At 40.5% G+C, this 21132-nt stretch overlaps 1 protein-coding gene across 2 annotated transcripts in view; it reads right to left on the bottom strand.

Moving 5' to 3' along the window:
• Positions 1 to 1364: 1364 nt before the first annotated feature.
• spsb4a (splA/ryanodine receptor domain and SOCS box containing 4a) overlaps positions 1365 to 21132 on the bottom strand; it is a 79479-nt gene continuing 59711 nt past the window's right edge. For both annotated transcript variants that reach the window (XM_054759641.1, XM_054759633.1), the window contains one exon: positions 1365 to 3638. In XM_054759641.1, coding sequence (XP_054615616.1) covers positions 3511 to 3638 — 128 coding nt within the window. In that variant the 3' untranslated portion in view covers positions 1365 to 3510. The remainder of the gene's footprint in view (positions 3639 to 21132) is intronic.

The following is a 21132-nucleotide window of genomic DNA, read 5'->3' as shown; positions in this document are numbered from 1 at the left end:
TTTTCCCACTAATTTAATTGTCAATATGCTTTGAAAACACGTTTTTCAGTATTTGTCTCATGTTTTGGTCAAATGGCAGCATATATTCTTATTTGTCTGCTACTGTGAAGGCGATATGAACCACGTCAAACTTTGCTAATCATTGAGTGCATCTGTAGTCGTTGAGTGACTTTCAGGAGGAAACTACACACTTGACAGAATTTACGCTTTTTGGTTTAACGCTTTGCACTGCCAATTAACACTGAACACGTTTCAGCTCGACTAACAGCCGAGCGACCAACGTGCGGCCCAGGGGACATTTGCGGCCCGTGGCTGTTTTTTTATTGGCCCACAGGACATTCTAAAAAATATAATAAACGAGAAAACAAAAAAAAAACAAAAACAAAAAGACAACAACAGCAAACAATCAGCAGTGAAAATCATCTGTAATTTTACGAGAAAAAAATTGAATTATTACGAGTAAAAAGCTGTTCTCTAACGAGAAAAAGTCGTATTTTTATGAGAATAACACGTAATATTATAGCGAATAAGAACAATTTTAGTAGCGTGAAGTTGAAATATGAAAGAAGAATAAAGTTGTAATTTTTGTCAAATTAGGTTGGGCTAAGTTGTTCCTCAAAATATCGCGGTTCGATTATCGCTTCCGTGATATACGGTGTTTTTTCAGAAATTAATTAATAAATGAAAGCTGTTTCATGGTAGAATATGGTTTATTATTAGTCAAAACATATTGAAATACATGTGATATGTCGTATTCTGGTCACTGGGCTGCAGTAATGACACAAAACATTGATGATTGAGACATGACCTTACATTACATTACCTTAACACCGCATGAAGTTATTCAGTCATAAAGGCATGTCTGACATTTTAGAATGAAAAAAGGTTCTCCTTTCATTCGTGTGGAAGTGGTACATTTTTGGCTTTTTAAGTTTCGTAGAAATACATTTGAACAATCCTCCCATGGGACCGTGAGCTCTATGATGTAGACCACCTTTAGTGAAGGGGACCATAGTCTGGCCTGAAGGTGGTGGTTGCAGTCTCTGGTGGACATATTAGCTGCTTGCCAATGTCGACTAGCATTTTCCAGAAAGAATCACTAGTACACACATTTCTTCAAATTCACTTTTTGCTTTTATTCACATTTCATATCTGACAACAACTGCACCGTATCTCCTTACATTCTACATCTTAATGGTCCTGAAGGAAACACAAAGTCGGGCCACCGTTCTCACCTGTAATAACAATAATTATAATAACATTAATAAAAGCAGCATTGAAGAAACATCTTTACATTTTCCTCCCTTCATCACCAGCATCTTTGTCATAAATTTACCTGAATGTAACATCAATGATTAGTTTAAAAAAAAAAAAAAAAAGCATCAACAAAATAACGGAACTATTGTCAACAGAATCAGACTCCACACGCACAATCATCTTAAGAGGAATACAAACTCAGATGTAAAAACAAAACAAAAAAAGTGACTCAAGCCTTTTTTTTTTTTCAGAAATGAAGCATAACTGGTCTACAGTGTGCGTGTGTGCATGTGGATGTATGCGAGTGTTGGTCGGTCACACGCTGCTACGACACCAGTGGTCACGTTTGTATGCGCCGCTCTTGTCTAAATCAATCATAGGTTTGGAATAATATTGTTTGTGTGGTGGAATCAGATCCAGTCTGGTACTTGAAAAGTACAGCAGCTGCTACAACCTCCCTGTACTGCCATTATTAGCGGGCTAGCACTACAATCCACCTAGAGTACACATTCTAGAAACGTACGGTCTATACTGTGTATGCATACTGCATTAATATGCGTGCGTGTGTGTGTGTGTGTGTGTGTGTATTTCCACATGGCTTCTTAGCATGGAATACTTTGGTCATGACTGACATCACGATACATTTAGTGTCTTGTCCAGTGCAACTTAAGACAAAATAGAGGATTTTTTTTTTTTGTTGCTTTTATTGAAGCCCCTTTCAGACATGGGAGTTGGTTGAAACGTGACTATTTAACATGTGCTCGCTGTAGTGCATGAAGGAGTGCAGTATTAGGCTAGAATAAAACTAACATTTTCCTTTTGTTCAAGAAAAAAGTTGTAATATTACAAACACAGTTGAATGAGTTTTTTAGAATTATAAAGGTAAAATTGACAGAACCTGACATATTTTTTCTTGGATTTTTTTTTCAGTGAAATGCTGCAAACTTATAATAATAAAGATGCAATAGTACTTGAAAGAAGTTGGACTTTTTTTTTCATACCTCTGAGAAAAAGGTTATATCTAATGAACATAACGTCGTTATATTATTTGTAAAATTATTATCATTTTTTTTAATTAACACTTTCACAAGAATTTTTTTAAAATGTCATTATCATAGGGGGAAAAAAGTTTTAAATATTGTCAAAAAAATGTTTTGTATTTTTTTGAATTGTTGCAATGTTATGAGAATAAAGTCATAATATTGTCAGAATATTTTTGGGGGGTGTACAAAAGTGAAAAAAAAAATATGAGAAAAAAGTTGTAACAAAAAAAAGGAAAACACTTGTTATGAGAAAAAAAAGTAGTAGGTCAAAGTATTAAAAAAAAAAAAAGTAATTTATTGTCAATGTATTTTTTTTTAAATCTCATAATATGCCTTGTGTGATATTACAACTTTTTTCTTGAAGTAAAGACTTTAAAACAAAAACCTAAAAAAGTTCTTTGTATGTCAATGCATGCCACATCCATCCATCCTTTTTCTATGCCGCTTATCCTCACTAGGGTCGCGGGTGCATGCCACATGTGTTTATGAAATATACCTGTAGATACCCCAAGAGTTCATGATCAAAGCCTCCATCTATTTAATACTTTCACTGACTATGCAATACAACTGCTCTCAAAATGCAGCATGTATTAACTTAAAAGAACCAGTAAATGACGTCAAACTGTGGATTGGTAAAATATGTAAAAAACTAAAAACTAAAATAAAGTAAAATGAGTAAAAAATGCATCATTATTTCCTTTATGTAAAAAGTCTACGCTCCATGAAAGCAGGAGTGTGACATGTCTGGAAAGGGCTTCAGTGCAGATGCGAGCGACATGTTGAAGACAGCTTTTTGGTGGGTGAGATGAAACCATTTGTGCTCCGATCCTCTGTCACCTGTGTCAGTGCTCACTCACTCTTATCTCATCATAAAGGCCTCCAGGGTAGGATTAGTGTGCTTTCTCTGCACAGTTTCTATTCTGAGCACTAGATGGCGATCGTCGCCTGTCGCCACCATACCCTCGGCAATAATTTACTTCCAAATCCAAAACAGGAAAAAAAATAAAAGTAGCTCCAGAACCGTGAGAAGCTGGTGCTGCTGTTCTCAGAGAGACCGGACCCCGTATGTCAGTGAATCCACCAGTAGCACGCACACTCGGGACCGTCCTCCTCGTTTCCTTCAAGCGCTTCCTTGCATCCGCTTGTGGTTTGCCTGCCTGCTGCTTGGCTGTGGTGTCCTTGTAGTGCCAGTGGGCTCTGCTGGTGTCAGTCACTGGTACTGGAGGTAATTCTTGAGGGACTGGGGCAGAGGGAGGCTTTCGATCTCCTGAAGGCGATCCCGACCCAACGCGAGGCGGGCCGCACGCCGACACAGGTCCATTAGAGGAAGAGGCTCGGCTGACAAGGAAGAGGAGGTCAAAGGTTAGTGGGTGGAGTAGATGTCGACTGTACGGTGCATCTTTAAATAGGTCTCAATGAGTGACACAAGTAGGGGAGTTAAGAGTGTGATGTTGCACACTTTTGAAATATTTACACCTCCTCCACAGTCTCACTCATTACACTGTTTTCTTCCACACACTCTTACATTTCATTCCTTTTATGCTTATCCCGTTCAGGCTCACAGATGAGCTGGAGCCTATCCCAGCTGACTTTGGGTGAGAGGCGAGGTGCACCCTGAACGGGTCACCAGTCAATCACAGGATACATAAAGTAACCCCTGCTATTTGCGGGGATTACGGTCCGGAAAAAAAAATGTTAATAATGGATGCACCCATAAAAAGCCTTAAAAATGCCTAATTTTGATACTGTAAACCAGGGGTGTCCAAACTTTCATTCTGAAAAATAAAAGGATGCAAGGGCTTGGATATTTTGTAAACCAACACATGTCAAAATGCTAAGAAGTTACATATATACAGTATTTCAAGAAAAAACTGCAGCTTTGTGATATAGGTGGAAAAGCCTATTAGTAGTAACTTCAGTCTTTGCTCTTTTTCCCCAATTTGTGCTTTAAAAAAAAAAATCAGAATATTTCAACTTTCTTCTTCAATAATCTGTGCACATTTTCTTTTGGATATATTATGACTTTATTCCCATAAAATTTGAACTTTTCCACAACCTAACTTTCTAAAAATTACAACTTTGTTTTGTTTGTTTCTCATAAGATTAAATTTTTTTAGAAATAGTATTTTTTCTTAAATATTTCAACTCTATGCTACTAAAATGACATTTTTCCTCATAATATTACAAGTTTATTCACGAAAATTGCAACTTTTTTTCTCGTTAGAATGACTTTTTACTGTTAATATTTTGACTTTACCCTCGCAAAACATTATATTTTTTTTCCGCAACATAATTTTCCAAAAATTATTTTGTTTTGTTTGTTTCTCTCATTTTGACTTTATTCTTGTAAAATTAATGTTGTTTTTTTTATCAATTTTTGCTGTTGTTTAAAAAAAAAAATTATGTTCTTGTTAAATTATATTTTTAGAATGTGCTGCGGGCCAAAAAAAAAAACAGCATTGGGCCACAAATGGCCCCGGGGTCGCGCTTTGGACACCCGTGCTCTAAAGCATATAGTATGCCTCCCACGCTAATTAAACACAATGTAGTTGTACACATTAAGAAACAATTACTGCTATATGGTACTGTACTTACAAAACTTGCAGTTACACAACATCACATGTTGTCAAGTATCTTCCTGCTGGAAAATGTTGAATAAACTAACTTGTGCGACTTCTTCAGGATTCATAGCTGTAGCACTCTTCACCCCCCCACCCCCTGCAGTCAGCGCCATCAAACTGCTTTCTACTAGAGTTGCCATAAAATTACAAACTGAATACCATTTACAAGTTAAAGCAGAGAATAATGCGGGGGATCGAACGCCGGACCGCGAATAGGCAGGGATCCACTGTCCTGTACTGCACTGAACAACAAGCATTCATATGCACGCTTACACCGACAGACAACTTCCAATTAACCTGACGCCCACGTTTTTGGAAACAACCTTGGTTAAAACCACATTAATCTTTGGACAAGCCTTAGAGAAGAAGGAAAATGTCCTTTTAACAGGAAGAAAACTTGTCGAGGCGGCCATCTGCCTCCACCAGTGACGTTGAGAGAGAGAGAGAGAGTGATGTGCTAGATCCGGTACTTAAATCGTCACAGTTTAATCCCGTTAGAAATTCTGAAGTGTGTGTGTGTGTGTGTGTATGTGTGTACACAGGAGGGCGTGGTAGAACCCTGGAGAGAACAAAAAGAACAAACTGCTTTGTTCTGACATGGTGACGTGTGTGTGTGTGTGTGTGTGTGTGTGTAACAAGTCCTTAAAACCTTCCACCTGATGAAACTCATGCTGTAGTCTCACACACAATAAGCATGCAACACCTCCCCAACACAATGGCCACTGGCCGGGTAGAGGGCTTGTGATGACGACAATGGAGGTCCTTCATAGGGTGGGGGGTGGGGGGGAGACGTAAAGTGTAAAAGCTTCCAAGTCAAACGGCGGGGGCAGAGATGCCGACATGAAAGAACGGATGAAGGTCTTTAAACAATGGCTGTGTAGAATGTCAGGTTGAACTTTGACCCAATGAGCCTGACGCAGGACCGTTAGAGAGATTTTAGAGAAGAAGTGGAACACCTCTACGTACATTACTGGCCTCTAATAGTCTTTCTGTGTTCCTGTGGGGCTCCTCAATAACAAGAAGCGAACATATCAATCCACTCAACTCAAGTGTGCGGCCTTCTAACTTGACGGTCTTCATGTCTAATGTCGCATGTTCACTCCTAATCAGTGGGCTGAAATATACGCTTTAAAACACTAAAATGGTGTTTAAAGTTTAAAAAGTGGACAAAATACAATTTTTTTTGTTGATATGTCGATTGTGGGGCAAGCATGATTGTAACATAACGTGTTTCAAAATGAACATTTTTTAAATAAATACGCGCCATATTTGTATTTGTTCGTGAGTCTGTTTGTAACCTAGCTGATGTACTTCCTGGTTCATGGAGGATCTTTTGGTGTCATGAGCGCTTACGGCAAACATTTCTAAGCTGCAGTCAATACTCTTGTATTCAAGTCCGCTATAGGGTGGTTATATGCACAATACGACAAATCAACAATGACCAAACTAATAAAGGAGAAGAACACACCGCTACTGGTACAGATACATCAGCAGGCCTATATTCTGATATAATGGAAGGGAAACGTCGTCATTTTTGGATCTATTTTTAAATGCTGAGGTGGTGGAGTGTATTTGATATAAGTAGTAAGATGTTTATGCCAACATGACCAAGATCAAAACAAGAGAATGGAGGACAGTCTTACACATACACACCTCAGCTAGGGACCGTCTCATTCATGCTTATAGGAGCACACTAGCGCACAGTCAAGCATAATGACCTCAGTCTGACCCCAAGCACTATATTCTAATGAGAGCTGCAGAATAAACGCTGTGGCGACGTTGGCGTCAAACAGAAAGTTCCAGATGATGCTGCATGCACGCAAATGTTTCCAGACAGGTGACAACACACCACATTAAAGAGAATTATACAGACGAATCTAAATTAAAGCAGCGTATTTGATTGAGTTAACGTTGCATGAAGGGTTTTTTCTTTTTTTCCTCTGCGCCAGAATTGTCAGGAGTAGTGGTGGGTTCATATTTCATGGATTTCAGGGTAAATAATCGTGCTGACACAGGCTGAGCTTTATGTGTTTATGAGTGTATGTAAACAACAACACCACAGGCCCTCATTACAGCCTAAATATAGCGGCAACAGAAATAAACTGCGATGCTTAGCGGGCTTTAGCGCCACCCTGGCTGGTGAACACACTGACATCAGGAGGGAGCAAAAGTGGAAATTGGGTGAAGGATGGCGATGATGAGAGACGATCACATCAAAATGCTTGAGAAATGTCATGATAGTACGCTGTCAGTCAACCTGAGTATTGTCATAAACATTCAGTTCATTGGCATACTACATTACTAGGCCCATAAGATGCTCATTGTGCTGTAAGGTGGAATTATCCTGAGGGAAGTCTTGCACAAACGCCTGCATTTGCCTGCATGAACGAACGAACGCACAAGAATGAGCATTTCCGTCCCCCAAGCACACACTGCAGTGTGGATCATTAGCTGCCCTGTAGAAAAACACTAATTTGCTCTGCAGACTAGTGCTGAGACCAGGAGCTATTTGTGTGGTTCAGCTCCATTAAGAACACAGATGATTGCATCTGAAATGCCGATCCAAAGTTATTTTGGCCAAATGCTGCATTTTGGAATGTATGTGTGTGTGCGTGCGTGTGTGCCTATCAAGGATATCAACAAGTGGAGGCATTTTGTTGGTGGCCAGACAGTATCTGGTCTGTCTTTGTTTTACCTTTGTTCCCCCAAAAGAAGTGAAAAAGCTCATATAAAGGAACACAACACATCAGCATAAATACTGACAAATTCCCTGGCTGCGCTACAGTTTGTGCACTATAAAGTGAGACCTCATTAAATTCCAGACAAAACAGAGAAAAGCAAACATGAAGGGCTTTTTTTCTACGTCTGGCAGACCTACTCATACCGTCCTACCATAAGAGGACTTTGTGACATGTTCAAGTTTAATAATTGCATGCAGATGGGGGGGAAAGTCAGCAGGACCGGTAAGACTGGACAAAATGGTTGTCAGCTTAAGTTTAAGGAAGTTAACCATCATTCTATGGAATTGCTTTATTTTACAGATTGCAACTGGTAGGCTTGATAGTCAAATCAAATAGAACGTATGAAGCCGTACACTTCTACACAACTGCAAACTACAACCACAACAATAAACGTATTGTCAAAAGAATTAAGTGTCTCAATCAAAACTGACCTTTGTTGCCTGCGGAAAGCCAAACTTGTTAATACTGTTTTTGCGCAAGTATACCGCGACACTCGTCCCTCGTTTATCAAAATGAATTGGTTCCAGACCTGACCGCGAAGTAGGATTCAATATTAATCAATTGGATATATTCGTAGTTAGAGCATAGAAAACCTTTCTTACCATTATTAGAGCCCTGTAGACATAATATAACACCCCTATAGTCACCTTAACATTCCTGTTATTCTTTCTTTACACCACATTGCTCAACTGTAATGCGCAGGCTACGGGATCACTGCAGAGACACGAGAGATGGCCATTGTTTTAAACATAGCATGTTACCATGCTAACTAGTTAGCCTCCAATTTGTTTATTCTAAACTTAAGAAAGGGTTTCAAACAGAGTGGGGATTAAGGACAACGTAAGAAGGCAAAAATGTACCACTTCCACACAAAATGGGAGGATAACTTTTTTTCCCCACTATGTCATGTCAGACTTGCCATGGCTGACTCCATGCAGTGTTCAGGTAATCTAATGTAATCATGTCTAAATTTAATCATGTCTAATGTCTAATCTAATCTAGTCATGTCTCATCAATGTAACATTACTGACATCTAGTGACCAGAATACGACATATAACTTGCCTTTCAATATGTTTTCACTGCTAATAAGCCATATTTAACCATGAAACAGCTATCATTTAGTAATTCATTCATTTTTGACATGCCACGGCTGAGATCAATTGGAAAAACAGGTCTTCCTCTCATTCCGTGTGGAAGTGGTAAGTTTTTGGCTTCTTTGTCCTTCTTCCACGCTCCGTTTGAAACACTTTCTTAAGTTTAGAATAAGTAAATTGGAGAGGCTAACTAGTTGGCTCGGTAGCTTGTATCTGTTATGTCCCTGCAGTAATCTGGTAGCCTGCACTATGTGATGTAAACAAAGAATAATAGGAAGTTTAAAAGGTATCGGGGTTTTATTTCACATGTACACGGCTCTAATAATGTTAAAATACGTATTTAGAAAGTCATAAACAGGTTGTCTATGCTCTAACTACAAAAATATTCAGTTTTTTACGAGTGAATCCTATTTCGCGGTAGGGTGTGGAACTAATTAACCGTGATAAACGAGGGATGACTGTATTTTACTACTGCAATGTAACCGGTGTTACATCACTGTTCATATTGAAAACATAGAAGAGGTGCTGTCTGATATCCAGGGTCATCTTATATCTGGATCAATACTGTACATGTCACGGAAAAAATTAATAAATGTGAAAAAATGAATAAAGGGTTTTTCTTCTAAACATGCTAAGATTATGAGCACTTAAGCGCTTGATCATTTTTTGGGGGGGCGAGCCGGGGGCGTAATAAACTTCTTTCATCAGTCCTCTTCAGTGAGTGCCGTCACGGTTTTTATTGTTGTATTTATTATTTGATAGGATATGGTTGGGACAAGGCTGGCTAAGGACTTTTCAGTATGTGAGTGAAGTGAAGTGTCTCACAAAAATACGACACATGGGCGGCACGACCAACATGCACATCCACCTTGTTCTCTACCACCCTTTGGTTAAATTATGCTGCAAAATATAAACAGGTTATATATAAGTAGGTTTTTAAGATAATCGCAGTATGGCCAAATTGACATATGATCGTTATTATGAGCCATGTATCGCGGATCATATCCTACCGTGAGGTCTTCTGAGATTCCCAGCAGTAATTGAATGTTTTCTCTACCGAGTTTGAATGCACAGGGAATCAAAACGTCGAAGTAACTCTTCCTTAAATCATTTACGGACAAAATCCCCTCATCTTCTTGCACTTCATCCCTGAAGAGACGTCCTCTGTAGCTATGAACAGCGTTCAGAGAGCTACTGGAACAGGAAGAAGGAGTAATGGGGGCACACAATGTGACACCACCTTGTAATGAGATGCGCCAAGCGGGATTTATTGTCTGCGGGCTATGCTAATTGGAACCAGGGTGACAACAGGGGTATCAATTTTATGATGAAGGTAAAAAAATTGACAGGAGGGGCGGTGATGAGCAACACATAAAGAAATCAGTACATTATGAACACTACATATGATATACAGCAGCCACAACATTAGGTACAGCTGCACAATCTAATAAGAGGTATTCATTGAACCATATGTTTGTTATTGTGGCAGTGATGTTGATCTGCACTGCTTCACATAACGCAGGTGCAGCTAATATGCTTTTCATAATTCATATGCTACATCTATAATACAAGTCTACACCTCTCTGCCTCGCTTTCCTCTTCATCTGTGATCCTCTTTTCATCAATTACACCCAAGGTCAGCCGCTCTCTGCCACATTAGAGATCAACTCTCTAAAAGCCACATTACCGCCAAAATGCCAATATGACTAAGGGGAAAAGATGGGAGTGCATTCAGCTTGACGATGATGCTTTTTTCTAATTTTTTAAGCTAAAGAAGAGAGTGCAATCATTTAATCCTTTAATTAAAGTCAACAGAAATCAGAAAGGCAGCGCACACACAAACAGTGATATGATACAAGCGTGTGTGTGTGTTTGCTCCAAGGTTAGCGTGACCTACAGCGCCATATAATGTGACCTTATCTTCTACACATTAGCAAGCTTGTTCTCTTCTAAATCCAATGTGACGCTATTGACCAACTGTATTGTGCTTTCCTGTACCATAGAAGTCATGACCAGAAAACAAGATACGCACATTTACACAATGGTTATCCAGCCATTGTCCTGCAAACATGTTGACATGTGCAAACATGTGCGAGGTCACGAGGACAAGAGAGGCAGGCGCCAACACGGCCGGCAGCACGTACACTTTGAACTTCAATACTCTGTGAGACGCCACAAATTTCCATCAAATATTTACACCTGTTAAACCAGAAAAGAGTGGGATTGAATTTCTACGATTGCAAACAGGGGCAAACAGTCAATCGGGGGCCCAAGGGAAACCCGGCCATCGGGGCCCTCCATATCCTTGTTCTGCAAGGACAAAAATGTTGTCATTTGTCTTAATTTCAATTTTTACACAAGTTGAGTAATGTAATTAAGGTCAGTTTTTCCTGCACGTGAAATCTGTTACAGTAATTTGTCAGTTTACGTCGCCAGTTACACTGCCATTTTTATTTAGTCTCTCCCCCCAAAAATGTTAAACATTGATGTCTACTAACAAGTGTGAATATGAGAACATTTTCCTATTTACTGAGCTAGATAAAGTCCTTAAAATCCTCCTGGGGGATTATTATTACATAAGTGAATTATCTCAATGCTTTCACTATAATTGATAAGAACATTAAGCAACCTCTAACAATGTTTTATATACACGCTGTGATCATGTGTTACCAGGTACATTGATGATAACATGTAATACTTACAGTATCTTGTCGTATTTTGATGAACTTCTTTCCTAGGCGCATTGATTTCACATAACCCAGATAGCTAACGCTGCTTCCGTCAACAACAGCGACAACACTTACAATGTCCGCTCTCATTGGGATGGCTGTGTCTTTCAGCACAAGACGTGTGCGCCAGTCCTCAGGTAAAAAATGCTGACAGAAAACGAGCATCAATGTTGAGTCTTTGTAGTGAAATTGAGAGCCAGTAGTATCCACTCTTATCCGCTCGTTCTCTGCACTTGCCTCCTCCGTTGTTGTTTTAAACCTTCCTCTTTTGGAAAAGAAAAGAAACTTACATTATCACTGTGAACATCCAGCAGCAACACAACATTTTGGCACGACTACTATTTTGATGAAAAAAATACTTAACAAAGTCGACGATCTACCTCGAGAAGCGTTTGTTTGCTCCGCTTTAGCTGAGAGGCGTTACACCCGATGGCTTCACTTCCAGCAATGAGGCTGAGCTGCGAGCTCGTTCATGGGGTGCCTCCCATGACGTGCAATGATAGCTGGCTCATACTCGTTTTCTTGCGTTATAAGGATTGTGGATGATGGTTTAAGAAATGTCTGTAGTACTGCAACTGCTCCTTTTTAGCATATTCTAACACACTCCAGGATGAGACTGTTGTGTGGACACAAAATCCCTAAATGAAAGGCTAAAGCAGTGAGAGCACAAAAATAAATGGCAATAGAAGAACAAAGATTCTTTCCTAGACTAATTTACCAAAGTACAATTCAATAAAATGTAATAACCAAGCATTTGTCGCTGGTCAATAGATTTTAGCATCCGTTCCAAAAATGTCAGAAACACACAGTCATGACCTTCAAACAAATTAGAAATAAAGTGGGGAGTTTCTTTTTTTGTTTTGTTTTTTTTACTACCAATTAGATTTCCTTCAAAAATGTATGTCACGCTGAGAAATGCTGTTGTTAAGCTGAAGGTGCCATACAAGAAACAGTTAGTCTAACACACGTTAATACTGTACATCCACAGCATATCATAGCAATCCCCAGACAGCATGTAAATATGCCCCCTAGAGGGGAGCGTGCGGCATATGGGAGGACATATGCTAGTAAGTAAACACTCCGAGTTGATGTAATTTAACCATCGTTGACCACATCGTTGCCTTCTTGCACTCGTCCACATTCTGTATGTGGCGGCACACGTCTGACTCACAGCCAGGTGGTTCGGGATTCGAAAATCGTCTCAGACCTCTTTGAATGCTTGTGTGGGTTCACTCCAGGTACTCTGGTTTCCTCCCACAGTCCAAAACCCATGCATGCTAGGTTAACAGGAGACTAAATCATCCATAGCTGTGAATGTGAGTGTGTGCTTGTACCATGTGATTGACTGGCAACCAGTCCAGGGTGTACGTGGCCTCTCGCCCAGTCAGCTGGGATAGGCTCCAGCTTACCCAGGACCTTGAACAGGATGTAGCAAATGAATAAATCCAATGCACAAACAGTGTCCCCAACCAAGGCAACTGTAGCATAATTCAACATAAAACTAATAATGTTCATATTTCCTGCAAATGTATTCATTCTTTTAACACTGACAGAAAATACTTCTAACTTAATGCTATCTGACGCAACAAGACATTACGGCTCTCTGAGGGCCGCCATCACTCGGATGTGGCCCGTGATGAAAACTACTTTGACACCCTGACTTAATCTCTCTTTTTCCACTATACAGAAAAAAAGGTGATGAATGTCTCAAAGGAGCTGCAAATTTTCCTCTTTATTGACCTTCAATTCCCTATTAAGCTCAAAACAAATTAGTAATAAAGCACTTTCTGGATGGACAATATAGCATTAGTGCAAATGCTTGTCTTTCAACATTCAATAAAAGAACTATAACAGCAGCACAGGGACACTGAAGGAAGTTGGCATCCAATCCTCCTCCGGAATATTGCGGAGTTAAACTAATGCAATGTAAACAATGCAAAAAGGTAGTCAAACTATAAAGGGTTTGCTAAAAAGGCTTTGTATTGTGCAGAAAAGAAAAAGAATGCAGCTCCACAGTGGGTGCCATACGGCTATAAAACATTTACTATACAGGTAAGTGGAGCCCAAACATATGCTTTTCCTGTAATGTAAAATGTTGTTGTACTGTAGAGCAGGGCTACTCAACTACATAATGAAGAGGGGCCATAGTTTCAAAAATGTGCTGCCCAAAAAAAAAAAAAAAAAAATACAGTGATACCTCCGTTAATGTCCGACCCGGTTAGCGTATTTTTCGGTTAATAAACACATTTTTTAGCTAAAATTTTGCCTTGGCTTGCGTTTCCCAGCTTTTTTAGTGTCCAAAATACCGTCCGGTTTGTTTGCGGCGCCACCTTTAGTGAAGGGGACCATAGCACCAAGTCTGGCCTCAGGGGGGTGGTTGCAATCTCTGGGGGAAAGATTAGTTGCTTGGCAATATCAACTAGCATCTTCCAATCCCGGGCCATGGCTAGCTGTCCAGTTTCTGTTTTGGTAGCCGGGTGGTTCATTTCTGGAAGTGAAGCCATCGGGTGTAACGCCTCTCAGCTAAAGCAGAGCAAACAAATGCTTCTCGAGGTAGATCGTCGACTTTGTTCAGTATATTTTTCATCAAAATAGCAGTCATGGCAAAATGTTGTGTTGCTGCTGGATGTTCACAGATCCGAGTGATACTGTCAGTTTCTTTTCTTTTCCAAAAGAGGAAGCTTTAAAACAACAATGGAGGAAGCAAGTGCAGAGAACCAGAGACAGATGGACGCCCATCTCGTGTTCTGTTCTTTGCAGTGATCATTTCACTGACGACTGCTTCAAATGAACACCTTCACAAGAAAGTATGGTAGAAACACATTTTAAAAAAGGATGCTATTCCGCCGGTACACAGGAAAAAAAAGATAACAAAGAACGACCGCTATGTCAAAGTTGGCATATAATTATTGTCTATAAAATGTGTTTTGTGTTAACATTGTGTGACTGGAGCGGATTAATTGGATTTATATTATTGTCTATGGGAAAGCGGAAAGCAGAGCGGTGGAAGTACTGCATGAGCAAGAACTTCTCTAGTCTGACTGAATGGCTTAGATTATTTGGGTGATGTTTGGCGGGCCGCCTATTGAGAAACCAGGCCGTCGATTATGTGTGGGGTCGCATATATTGTGTGTCCGACAGAAAAACGGCTGTTACAAGAGAGGAGCCCGTGGTAACACGAGCCGAGGCGCTGTTTCTTTTTAAAGCCTCGCTCGCTCTCTTTCTCTCCATCAGGCTGCATTACTGGAAATGCTGTGTCCTTTCACTTCAAAGATGAGGCGCAGTGAGTAGAAACAGTAGAAACAACAGTTGGGACGATGGCAGCAGAGCAAAGGTGGAGGGCAGGGGATGAGGAGGAGAAAAGAGCAGCAGGAGAGGACGCAGACATGAGAAGGAGCTGAGAGAAATGATGAGAGGCAGCAGGACGCTCGGACACCCAGATCCTCAAATGACCTTACATAAAGTCACTGCGGACACGAGCACATCAGTTATGTCATTCAAAAATATTTGTCTTGCATGTGTAGGGTTCATACACCTTTTCTTGGGTCAAAACACTTCATTGTCAAACCAGAAAATTGCACTCTCTTCACAAATTTTAATAGGAATCCTGCATGTGTGGAAAGACCGTCACGGCGAAACCAACTTTTAATATTTCAATATTTACATTTACTGCTAATTCACTTAGTAGAGGAGGTCTGGTGGGTAAAAAAAGCAACAAATTCACACACCAAACACCAACAAAACTAGTCTGTTATATAACATGTCTTGAAATTAATATTGTATATTAGCGTGCAGGTAACTGTACAAACTTTTGAACATGTTTGCATGGACGCTAAAACATGAGCGTTGTCCTGGCTGGTCCACCAGTACCATTATAGCCCTCTAAAACAAGTGATCTGTGGTCACCAGTGATGCTATAATTACTACTTACAGTCAGTGTACAATCCAAATGATCTTGACGCTATTACATTAATGGAAATTTATTACATACTATGGCTTTAAAATAAGGCCCTGACTCAAGTGAATAACAAAGAAACTGCTGATGTGGGTCAGATGTGGCTTTTTGTTGATGTGTACGAAAAAAACACACAATAATAAACTTAACTTGTTCACCCCCTGACTGAGGTGGATGGGATTTCACATCTCAGCAAAATTAAAGCCATACAAAGCAATGCTGCCCGTCTGAAAACGTCTCCAATTATGGTGATTTACCTCATTAGCATGCCAACAGCTAATTAGCTGAAGAAAACATAGCATCAGCTGTCCTGTGTATCTCTAGGTGGGATGCACAGGGCTCCGACGTGCACCACACAGCAGAGAAAGGACAAGGAGAGTCGGCAGGAGTGTTTTCTTCCAAAAACAGCAGGTCAATTTAGTCTGCATTAAATATAAAAGGAATACTTTAAATAACAAGACTGTCGTCTGCTGGAAAGAGTAAAAAATTCATTTATCGCTGAGTTTGTTTGCGTGTGCATGATTGAGTGTCCATGATTTAGTGTGGCGGGTGGAACAAGGTAGAAGCCACCTGAGGATGACAACTTCACAGGAAGGTCAGAGGCGAAGGAGAGGCTTTGCTGCTGTCGCTTCACTGGATAAAGTGTGAATAGAAGTGTGAAAACAACACCTGCCCAAACACACACACATACAAGCTTTTAAGCATGAGCTCTCACACGTGCGCGCACGCAGCAGGTGGGCTCTTGGCGCCAACCTGCTGATCCTGCACGGGATTTACCTGCCAGGTCAAACACACACACGCACGCAGGGAAGATGAGAGCAAAGCAGGGTGAGGTAAACGAGGCCGCAGTGTAACTGGACTCTGGACGGTAACATGCCACCAGGCAGGTTCTAAATTAAAGATCAGCTGACTAAATGACAATAGAAGACATCATGGATCCGTACCTTTCGTGCTCCTCGCCTTCATTTTCACATGCAACCTGCAGCAACACATTGACATGCGTCAGAAAACTCCCCAACAACACAAACCCCTGTGATTTCATATGAAAACAAGGCCTTATGCAAGCACTGCTTCCACAACGCCTCCCTTCAAGCCTCATCCACCATCACAGAGGACATTATGCATGTTTGATGCCGCCCGTACGAGGCGATCAGTGGAGTCCAATGAACTGTGCGGACTTGAAAAGCGTACGGAGCTGATGAAAGACGAGAGAGATTGTGTTTCTCTGCGCGCACGTCATCAAGTGACACACAAAAGGACAAGTGGCGCTCGCAAGCTGACACACCGTACATGTGCAAACACACCAGGGGAGTCAAGTGTAGCACGCTATAATCCTCACAGATTAAGCTGGCTGCAGACAGGCCCAACATGTGGGGGGGGGAAATGCTCAAGTGCTGCGGGAGGCAGCTGAGTAAGCATTAGGATACAATAGACATGTATCATGTCGGGGACTCATTTATGCAATGTCTTCATTCATTTTATGACGATTACGCTGTTCACGGTCACGGGTCAGCTGGAGCCTATCCCAGCTGGTTATAGGGCTAATGGTAATATTAATTTTCCATTAATATTACCCAAACCCAGGTTCTGGAAACAGCAAACTAGCAGCAAGTGATGTTGAACCATGCTAACTACCGCACACTTCAGTGCTTAGCTGCAGGTCTTACATCAGTTCTGCTGAACAGTCCAGTTGCGATCGATTCAATACCCTGAGAACACAATGACCTGGGTGGATGACAATATTCAGTTATGCTGTTATGGTAACAAATGTACAAGAAAATAAATGAAATGAGACTAATAAACACAAAATAACAATGCTTCCATTCACCCGAAAGAATACATAAAGTGCCAAGTAATTGAATCTGCATCCAGAATTATTACATCTATGTTGCATTTGTTCTTTTTAACTCGATCTGTGATGTGAATGCAGAATGAGCTGCAAACAATTTGTCACATGCATTTCTGTTTTAGACGTTTTGTGTGTACAAAGTGACATATCATCACCCTATTAAAATAATTTTTTTCAATTTTTTTTTTGACGAAAATGAGTTTTTGGCGTAAATCATCTCTAGTTAATGCTGGCCATCTCTGCTAAAATCGCTTAAACCCTTAGTTGAAAGGATCATGCCCTTTATGCCCTCTATAGGACAATGGCCTACAATATGTCCAGAGGGTGACTTTGGCCATTTTTTTTTTTACATTTTTGACTGACTGATTGATTGGTCAAACATGATGGAATCATGAAACTCAATTGATCTTACTGCTCAAGTATCAGACCAGGCAAAAAAGCAGGAGACCCAACTGTACATGATTTACGGGCTCTTCAATTTAGCCCTGATGGCAAGGTCCATTACAAGCTATCCTTCTCTGAGAACTCGGAGTGGGTTTTCCCAAAAACTTGAAAACATGACTCAGGCCATTATTTTAATAGGGTGACGATATGCATATATTTTATCTGGCCTCAAGATATGTTCACAGTAGGTCTGCAGCTAACGATTATTTTCTTCGTTGATTAATCTAAAGCTTGTTGTTTCGATTAATAATGTAATCAATAGGCTGAGAAATTCAAAAACATTCACATTGAAGAGGCTGAAATCGGACGATATTGACAATTTTAAATCAATAAATGATTAACCCAATACCAAAATAGTTGTTGATTAATTGGATAATTGATTAATTAGTTAATTGTTGCAACTCTAGTTCACAGCGTCTCAAAAGTTGGTTGTCGTTGTAAAAAACGGTTTGTGTTCATGCTGGTAGGGCAGCAGAAACAAACCCTCACAATATATTAGGATTCTTGGGAACGTAATGAAGTGAAGCCGGTCCTGCTAATCACACATGGTAGCAAATGCATCGCACCGCATATCACATTCGCACATGCACAGAAGGCTAGGGTTAAGGGGTGGAATGATTAGGATGAGATATAGGTGCCGTTTGGGTGCAAAGACAGGAAAGCTCAAATTTGTGTCATATGAAAAGGCCACAGGGGACAAAATGTGGTGTTCATATGACACAAGTGATAAACAGTGACAAACAGAATCATCCATCCATGCCCATAAATCCTTGAAATCTCATTTCATGTGATGATCCAAAAGCTATAAAGCTGACAGCAGTCAGGCGAATATCACATTGCATTGTATCGCAGCAACTTCCCTGCATGGGACAATAAAGAGGCTCAATGCGGAGGATCTTGGGCTAAGCTTTGACGTACAGTATGACACAGTATAAAAGAGAGTCCGTGTTGAGGATGTTGTGTCTTCTGAGGTATTTTCACAAATAAAAGACACTGCAAAGTCACTGATAAATAAAGTAATAAAGTGCCATGTCCTCAATCTGGTTTATTGCTTGTGATGACAAAATAACCACAATAACAAAAACATTTTTCTTCTGCCCAAACTGGAGTGAAAACCCAGGACAACTCTAGGATCCTTATCTTTATTTTGCCTTTCTCTAAGGCCTTATACACAAGAAACGCCACCGTGTTTTGTGCTGCTCTGACGTTTTCGTTTCCAGCAATTTGACAAATGTCAAAGGACAAACAGGAAAAACACAACTAAAGATTCACTGCAGTCTGCTGCCGCCCACCATTATTCGAACAAGCGTGGTGCGCTCTTTCGATCATAATAAAAAGAAACTCTTTTTTTATTTTATAATTAAGCGCTATAAAAGCAGACCTGTCGACCTTTTGTAATTGCGGCAAGCTGCTTTCACAAATGATGATTTACGCACCTGCGGGGCATAAAACGGGAAATAAATGCATTTCTGCTCGCTATGTTAATGTTCATCTGCTATGTTAATGTTTTTTTAATGTTCTCCGTCCATGTTGGTGTGCATGATGCAGACTTTCGTTGCAGCACCGCTAAGACTGCTTTGAAACTGTGATCCTAATTATGCACAGGACATCTCCAAACAGGGAAAATGTATTTCCTTGTTTGTGAAAGACTAATTGGATAAGAGCAAATCTGTTAACAAAAGAGGCAGTCGAGAGAATCAGCTTTGAGGCTTCCTTTTTATCTGTAAAACAAAGAACGAGGCATTGACGGCGATGGTCCTGCAGCCATGTCATTACTTCTGAACAAATTGTCGGTTTGCTTTAGGGAATTGCAATCGCTGCCCAGACATGACACAAGCGGTTAATCCTCATCTCGGGCTCGCAGTCATGATGCAAAGCAAGGTCGCTTGTGTCGTAAGCAGCGAGGCGAGCTGGAGACCGCACTTGTTGTATCCATCAGTTTGGACACGATTGCTGTCTTTCACACTTCATAAATTTAAATACTGACAAAGTTTTTGCCACAGAGCCAAACTGTAAAATTGGATCTTACAGGTACAGCAAATATACACCGACATGGTACACCTGCACAATCTAATGAGATTGTACCTTTACTAAGAAAACCATCCATCCCATCTTCTATCCTCACTGGGGTCGTGGGGGTATGCTGGAGCCTATCCCAGCTGATTTCGGGCGAGAGGCGGGGTACACCCTGGACGGGTCGCCAGCCAATCGCAGGGCACATATAGACAAACAAACAATCACTCATTCACACTCACTTTCATACCCATGGACAATTTAGAGTCACCAATGAACCTAACATGCATGTTTTTGGAATGTGGGAGGAAACCAGAGTACCCGGGGAAAACCCACGCACGCACGGGGAGAACATGCAAACACCACACAGAGATGCCCAACGGAGATTCGAGTATATCATAGATACTGTAGCATAGATTGAACAATGTACCGTAAATTCCGTGTATAAGCTGCTAGTTTTTCCTCAAATTTTCTATGGCTAAAAACTACATTTCCCATGATGACTGGTGTGGTCATGTTCTAATCTCGTGACATTTCCTATACTTCAGAACCACTACTAATCGCTGAAATATGTGCAGTAATGCGGAAATCGCTATTACCACTGTAAGATAGCCCATCATAACGGCAAAAAAAACGCACCGAGAAGCCACCATTCCCTTGCTAACCCTGTCGCTCTCGATGCACATACTTGAGTGAGCAACATCATGCACAGTTTATATTATAACCAAATGTAAAACATTGTTGGATTTGGAATTATTCAATAAACGCCATAAATATACCGCCGAGATTGCAAAGCCTGATTATGATGAATGAAAACAAAAAGGAAATGGAACATTTAAAAGCGGAAACAAACCGGGATCCACGCACAAGGTGCCACTGTGTCGTGGTTCTTATGTAGTCCAGAGGATGACGCCAGCAGAAATAATGTGTAATATTCATCAATTTCACAAGTGACTTTACGTAAGTTCACAATGCTTGCTTGACCAAGGACTTCTTCAGGGAGAATAACATCACTCTTTTGGACCATCCTGCATGTTCCCCCCATTTAAATCCCATAGAGAACATTTGAGGATGGATGGCAAGGGAAGTTTATAAAAATGGCCATCAGTTCCAGACAGTCGATGCCCTTTGTGAAGCCATCTTCACCACTTGGAGCAATGTTCCCACTAGCCTCCTGGAAACACTCGCATCAAGCATGCCCAAAGCAACTTTTGAAGTGATGAACAAGAACGGTGGAGCTACTCATTACTGAGTCCTACTGAGAACAGTTTTTGTTCTGGTTTGGAGAGTTTTTTGTTATTTTTTGAGCGATGGTCTTAAACTTTTGATCAGGAGATAAACAGCCTATTTCACTTTAATTGTTGTTTCCAATAAATTACTTTTTC

Source organism: Dunckerocampus dactyliophorus, chromosome 2 (assembly GCF_027744805.1).
Source record: "Dunckerocampus dactyliophorus isolate RoL2022-P2 chromosome 2, RoL_Ddac_1.1, whole genome shotgun sequence".
Taxonomy (NCBI): domain Eukaryota; kingdom Metazoa; phylum Chordata; class Actinopteri; order Syngnathiformes; family Syngnathidae; genus Dunckerocampus; species Dunckerocampus dactyliophorus.
The sequence above is the reverse complement of the archived record's forward strand: the minus strand, read 5'-3'. Positions and strand labels throughout refer to the sequence as shown.